General features: G+C 35.9%; 1 protein-coding gene across 5 annotated transcripts in view; it reads left to right on the top strand.

The window, feature by feature from the left end:
• The window catches only part of ZMYM4 (zinc finger, MYM-type 4), a 163,543-nt gene that overhangs the window by 134,914 nt on the left and 21,099 nt on the right, over positions 1 to 7,530 (top strand). For all 5 annotated transcript variants that reach the window (XM_010841194.1, XM_010841191.1, XM_010841192.1 and 2 more), the window contains 3 exons: positions 1,842 to 2,013; positions 2,198 to 2,293; positions 4,513 to 4,664. In XM_010841194.1, coding sequence (XP_010839496.1) covers positions 1,842 to 2,013; positions 2,198 to 2,293; positions 4,513 to 4,664 — 420 coding nt within the window. The remainder of the gene's footprint in view (positions 1 to 1,841; positions 2,014 to 2,197; positions 2,294 to 4,512; positions 4,665 to 7,530) is intronic.

Genomic DNA, 7,530 nt, shown 5'->3' with positions numbered 1-7,530 from the left:
AAGAGTCTTCTCCAACACCACAGTTCAAAAGCATCAATTCTTCGGTGCTCAGCTTTCTTCACAGTCCAACTCTAACATCCATACATGACCACAGGAAAAACCATAGCCTTGACTAGATGGACCTTTGTTGGCAAAGTAGTGTCTCTGCTTTTCAATATGCTGTCTAGGTTGGTCATAACTTTCCTTCCAAGGAGTAAGTGTCTTTTAATTTCATGGCTGCAATCACCATCTGCAGTGATTTTGGAGCCCAAAAAAATAAAGTCTGATACTGTTTTCATCGTTTCCCCGTCTATTTCCCATGAAGTGATGGGACCAGATGCCATGATCTTCGTTTTCTGAATGTTGAGCTTTAAGCCAACTTTTTAACTCTCCTCTTTCACTTTCATTAGAGGCTTTTTAGTTCCTCTTCATCTGCCATAAGGGTGGTGTCATCTGCATATCTGAGGTTATTGGTATTTCTCCCGGAAATCTTGGTTCCAGCTTGTGCTTCTTCCAGCCCAGCGTTTCTCATGATGTACTCTGCGTAGAAGTTAAATAAGCAGGGTGACAATATACAGCCTTGACGTACTCCTTTTCCTATTTGGAACCAGTCTGTTGTTCCATGTCCAGTTCTAACTGTTGCTTGCTGACCTGCATACAGGTTTCTCAAGAGGCAGGTCAGGTGGTCTGGTGTTGATGTGTAGTTTTCTTGTAATGACTTTATCTGCCCTTGCTGGCAGGATAATAGTGATGTAAAGTGAGTTACTGTTCCTCTTCTGTTTTCTGAAATACAATTTATATAGTTACTTTTATTCTTGGGTAGACTTCAGCAGTGATGTCATCTGGGTCTGGAATTTTTCTGTGGGAAGGTTTTAAAATATAATTTGAATTCCTCTGGCTGTTTACATTATCTATGTCTTCAACAGCAAGCTTTGTTAGTTTGTATCTTTCAAGAAATTCGTTCAGTTTTTCTAAGCTGTCTAGTTTATTGTCATAATGATGTTCACAGTTTTCTTTTGTTACCCTTTATTTTGTCTGTGGAATCAGGTGTTGATAATTTGTGTCTTTTGTCTTATCTCTATAATCATTCTGGCTAGAGATTTATCCATTTTTTTAACCTTTTAAAATTACCAGCTTTTTTGTCTTACTAATCTTTTCCTCTGTTTTTTAATTTGTTTTTGCTCTTATCTTTTTTTTACTAATTTGAGTTTTAATGTAGTCTTTATTCTAGTTTCTTAACATAGGAGCTAGCTTATTGATTTCAGACTTTCTTCTCATATAAGCATTTTAATAGATATAAATATCCTTATAAGCACTGCTTAGCATTATTACATAAATTTTGATATGTTTTGTTTTCATTTTTACTTAAATTCAAAATATTCTCTAATTGCATTTTTGATTTCTTAACATGTGTTGGTTAATTCTAACTTTTATGGATTTTTCTAATGTTATTCTGTTATTGTTTTATAGCTGAATTCCAGTGTAGTTAGGGAGTTGATTGAGGGTTGTTTTATAGCCATCTGTTCATCTATTCCATTAAATAGACCTGAATGTAATAACTGTTACTCATACCTCATACCTCATTTTGTAATTCTAGTATCTGGAAAATAGTAAATAAATACTCAAATATTATTGATTATTACAGTATTATTTTCTACACTTCAGGTTTCTCTTTTTTTTCTCCTGTGGATAGGATTAGATAACTTCTAAAACTCTTTCTAGCTATAAGAACTCTGAATCTCAGGGATGTAATACTGAGTTCCATTTTCTGTAAATTTATGCCCATTCTATGTTTACGAACCATGATTCTTAAAGATCCAAAACTAAATTTATATTCTGTAAATTTTTGGAAATTCTTACAGGGACGGAAGAAGTCTATAGTATCTGTGGAGCCCAGGAGTCTTATTCAAGGAGCCTTTCAAGGGTGCTCAGTGTCTGGGATGACATTGAAATACATGTATGGGGTAAACGCCTGGAGGAACTGGGTTCAGTGGAAAAATGCCAAGGAAGAGCAGGGGGACCTGAAGTGTGGCGGTAAATATGTGGCGTGAATTTGTGTCTTGATTTAGGGGTGGGAGGAATATGGATTAATAAATCCATAAACCTACTCAAAGGGGATGAATGCTAGGTCAGAAATCCCATAAAACTTTGATTTTGGTTTGCTTAATTTTTTTTGGATCTTTATTTAAACTTCTCATTTACTTTTCTTTTCATGCAGGAGTTGAACATGCCTCATCTAGCCCGTGTTCTGACCCGTTAGGAAGTACTCAAGAGCATGCACTCTCTCAAGAATCTTCAGAGCCAGGCTGTAAAGGTAAAATACTTATCTCCTTATGATCTGAAATGCTTGTAATATCATCGTTGATTTTAAATTTATAAATGGAAATTTAAAATTCTTTAAAATTTGAAGTTTATGTTTAAAAAGCGAAATTAATCTCCACTCTCAGTTTTAAAGAACTTGTTATTAAGGGAAGGTTATTATCTTCAGATCATGAGTTTCTTATACAAATATAAGAAATTTTGTGACTTTTTCTAACACTGTGCAAGTGACTCAAATCTCTGTTTTTTGAGTCCTGTGTCTGTAGAATAACCCGTGTGGAACCCAGTGTAACACTTCATTATTGTTGTTGTTAAGACAAGTGCCTGGGAAAGCCTTGCTGTTTCTATGGTTTCTCTCACCAAGGAGCTGTATATGATTGACCATGTTTGCAGGTTTCACATGTGGTGCCAAGAAATTTGGAACCCAATCAGCAGTTCAAATAGAGCAACACTGTGTTATTTTAGAACCCTAATCATTAGATTTCTTCTTTCCAGGATTTTGTTTTATGTTCTAAATTTTGTTTTCAGTTTGTGTTCTGCTTTTTAATTTTGTTTATATATCATTTGTATATTATTTTATGAAGTCTTTGTGGAATGAGATAGGGCAGAATGCATGAGTATGTAACTAAACTTTTCACCCATTTCCAACTGTACCTTCTCTCTGATACCTGGGTGACTGCATGTATTCTTGGCTTCACCTCAGTTTACCCTCATTGGAGCAGTTAGTTGCTGCTGTGGTCTGTGACTGACTTACTGAGTTCCCACAGATCAAGTGTAATCTCTCTGCTTCAGAGTGATGTAAAAATGCTCACGTCATGGGGGTTTACTAGGCCTTTCACTTTGCACTTTGAGCCACAACATTTTTGAGAAAGAAGGAGGAGGGGTAGTGAGAATGGAGAAGTAATATGGTGTTAGACTGCCAGGCCTAAGTAGTAGCCACACAGGATGCCTACTCATTTCTACTGCTCACTCTTCCAGATAAATACTTACTGTATTTATCTGTCATGTATCAGGCATGGTGGTACGTATTCAGGTAAAAAGGTCAAACATGGTCCTTGCCCTCATGAATGACCTGTTTAAATTTGCAAAGCCAGCTCAGGGAAGCTTGAGTGTGCCATTGGAAACGTGTAGTCTTTTCTACATGCAGAAAAGCAGGAACTGGAAAGGGTGTTTTAACTCATCCCACAGTGTGGACCAGTCTGTTACCGTAAGATCTCTAAAAATCAAATTAGATAATGCTCCTGCCTAAAACTAATTCGGGTCATATGTGCGTGTGCTCATTTGCTCTATGTCCAACTCTTTGTAACACTGTGGACTGTAGGCCACCAGTCTCCTCTGTCCGTGGAATTTTCCTGGCAAGAATACTGGAGTGAGTTGCCGTTTCCTCCTCCAGAGATCTTCCTGACCCAGGAAATAAACCCATGTCTCCTGTGTCTGTTGCTTTGGTGGGAGGATCCTTTACCCCTGAGACACCTGGGAAGCAATTCAATTCTTAGTTGTCTTCAAAATCTTAATATATATATATGAGGCTTACCGTGATCTGCCCTCTTTACTTTTCTCCTATATTCCTAAGTCCCCAAACCCTTTCACTTTTGTGGCTGAGCACACACTGTATTTTCCAGCATTTTCAAAAGCATGAAGTTGTTAATATGTAATCTGAAATGTACTTTATTCAAATAAATACGACTTAAAGTTAAATAGCATTCCTTTTACAGATATCTTCCGAGCCTTTAATATATTAAAACATACTGTGAATTCTTCATAGGCAGATATAATATACTGCTGTTTTCCAAATTTATCAGATCTTAGAAACCCAGTTTTATTGAGCTTTCGCAGGGTTAGTATTTTGTGGAATATACTTTGGGAAATCTTTTTATATCCTCAAGTTGAAATTCTTAATCTACGTGTTTAATTCTTCTCCACCTTTCACATCTTCTGGAATCTAACATGACTCTTCACTATTAGATGGCCTTTATTTGTTTTCATAGAATTTTACTTAAATAAGACATTTTATTTAAATGTTACATCAAATGTGCTGAATTATCTTTATTTCTTTAAAAAAGCCTTGAGATGAGTATCTGTCTTTAATCCATGTATTCACTAGTGTATACCACTATACCTGGGGCAGTGTAGTCAGTGTTTATTTAGTGAATTGAGTAATGTTATTATTTTTCTTATAAGTTAGTATTTCAGATGTTTTCTACCTTTCCACAGTCCGCTCTATCAAGCTGAAGGAAGATATTCTGTCCTGCACTTTTGCTGAGTTGAGTTTAGGCTTATGCCAGTTTATTCAAGAAGTGCGGAGACCAAATGGTGAAAAATATGATCCAGACAGTATCTTATACTTGTGCCTTGGAATTCAGCAGGTATGAAATCAGTTATGTAAACTATTGCATTTTTAATAATTCTGGTAGAACTTGTAAATTAAGCTGAGAAAGTATTGTATGTATTGTCTGTTTGGTATTGCTCCTATACTCTCTTCTTAATGAACCACTGACCCTGATTTAAAAGTCTTAGTCACGTAAAGCTTTTATAAGTTTAATTGAGACTGTTAGAGTAATAGAAATTGAAGTTGGTTCATTTTATTGCTAAATGGACAAAAAAGGCCTAATAGCAATTCACAAAAGAAGTGAGATAGGTGACTCTGTGTATATATGTATGAATTTACATGAATTTCGTAGTCTCATTTAAACTTTAAATTCACATTAGAATAGATATGTCAATATTTATCTATCACATTAGCAAAAATCAAAAAATTATAATACTCATTGTTGATATGAGTTCTGTGAGATGGAGGTTCACCTTCATGCTGCTGCTGCTGCTAAGTCACTTCAGTCATGTCCAACTCTGTGCGACCCCATAGACGGCAGCTTACCAGGCTCCCCCGTCCCTGGGATTCTCCAGGCAAGAACACGGAGTGGGTTGCCATTTCCTTCTCCAATGCATGAAAGTGAAAAGAGAAAGTGAAGTCGCTTAGTCGTGTCCGACTCTTCGCAACCCCATAGACTGCAGCCTACCAGGCTCCTCTGTCCATGGGATTTTCCAGGCAAGAGTACTGGAGTAGGGTGCCATTGCCTTCTCCAAAATACATTATTAATTTATCTTGAAAGTGAAAGTGAAGTCGCTCAGTCGTGTCCGACTCTTAGCGACCCTGTGGATTGCGGCCCACCAGTCTCCTTCATCCATGGGATTTTCCAGGCAAGAGTGCTGGAGTGGGGTGCCATTGCTTTCTCCTCACCTTCATAGTTGATGATAATTAGTACATAGTTTGTAAAAAGCAGTTTTGAGCGTATGGTTCAGGAATACTTTTGAATGTTCATATTATTTCACCAATGATTCATTTTTGGGGAATCTCTCAAAAGTCTGAAGTTCAGACATCATTGCCTAGAACTGGAGATCACCTCAGTGTCCACCAAAGTAAAGTATAGTATATTTATAAAGTTACATATTATGCCCCCAATAAAAATGGTTTACAAAGTGACTTCTGCTGCTGCTGCTGCTAAGTCGCTTTAGTCGTGTCCGACTTTGTGCGACCCCATAGATGGCAGCCCACCAGGCTCCCCCGTCCCTGGGATTCTCCAGGCAAGAACACTGGAGTGGGTTGCCATTTCCTTCTCCAGTGCATGAAAGTGAAAAGTGAAAGTGAAGTCGCTCAGTCTTGTCCGACCCTCAGCGACCCCATGGACTGCAGCCCACCAGGCTCCTCTGTCCACGGGATTTTCCAGGCAAGAGTACTGGAGTGGGGGTGCCATTGCCTTCTCCATAGTGACTTCTAGTAACATAAAAATCTAAATACTAAAGCATTAATGAGCAAAGTAAGAGTGTATGTGTATCACTATATTTTAACATAGTGGTTTATAAGCCATTCACATAAATAACATAGTAAAATGAAATATATGAAAAGTATTTATAGTGGTTATTATCTTGGAGTGATGGAACTCTGAATGTAATTGATTATTTTTTCTCTATTTGCCAAATTTTATTCCCTTTGTATTTCAGGGGTATTATTTAGTCATTTATTTGTTGTTAAAGTTTCATTTTTTAATTATAAAAGTAGTATGGGCTCAGTTAACTGTTAAAACAGTAAACGAAGGCATAATAAGAAAAATTAATCTGTCCATTCCCACTCCCTGAGGTAATCAGTGTTTGCAGTATGATATATGACCTATATCTTCTTTTTTTGTAATTTTTATTGTAGTGTTGTTGACTTATCTCATTATCTTCTATGCAATATATGTTTATACATGTGTATAGATGTTTAACAGTTTTTTTTTGCTTAGTTTTTTCAAAATGGGGCCTATACTATACCCACTTTTTGTAGCTTACTATTCTCAATCTGTGTATCCCTTGAGATGAATATAAATCAAATTCCTTGCTTTAAAAAAGAAAGTCACATAATATTGCAGAATATGAACATAATATTTATTCAGCCTTTCCTCTTTTATATATTCAGGAGTTTCTCCCTCCTCTTCTCTTACTCTTGCAAACCGTGCAAACTGTGCTTCAGTAAATATTTTGTTTGCAAACCTAATGAACTGGTGCTTTTATTTCTAGGTTAAAGCATATATTTTTCTAATTATAAGATATTTTCAGATTACTTTCCAGGATAATTATGGTAGCTTATGGTTTTACCAGCAGTGTGATGCCTGTTTCTTGAATCCTCTTTACCAGTGCTCTTTCTAATGTTTATTATTCTGATGGAATTTTTAAAAATGTTAACTTGTGGATCCAATATGTGTTTTTCCAATTTTGTGAAGTAAAATGTCTTTATGTTGGTCATTTGGATTTTTCCTCCTGATCTGTAGGGTCTCTTTTATATTAGGGATATTGATTCTGATATGAGATTAAATTTTTCTAGTGTATTTTTGTCTTTTGGTTTTTAGGTATGTTTTACTAAAGGTTTTCATTTTTATATAGTCCAGTATGGATATATTTCCCTTTGTAGTTCCTATATTTTCCATGTTGCTTAGAATGGTCTTTGTACTTAAATATTTAAATTCTCTTCAATTTCTAAAATATTTGGAGTTTTTTAGATCGACATTGTTAATATATCTGAAATTCATTTTTATGCATGAAATAAATATGTTGCTGATGAATAACATATCTGAAGTGTAGCTGGTTATGCAAGCAGCTACATGGAATCACAATGGCACCTGTTACTTAATAAGTTTCCCCTATATTCTGATCCAGTTTCTAGGTGGTAAAATATATTTTTAAAAGTCACATATAAGA

Source organism: Bison bison, unplaced genomic scaffold, assembly GCF_000754665.1.
Source record: "Bison bison bison isolate TAMUID 2011002044 unplaced genomic scaffold, Bison_UMD1.0 scf7180017864158, whole genome shotgun sequence".
Taxonomy (NCBI): Eukaryota; Metazoa; Chordata; class Mammalia; order Artiodactyla; family Bovidae; genus Bison; species Bison bison.
The sequence above is the reverse complement of the archived record's forward strand: the minus strand, read 5'-3'. Positions and strand labels throughout refer to the sequence as shown.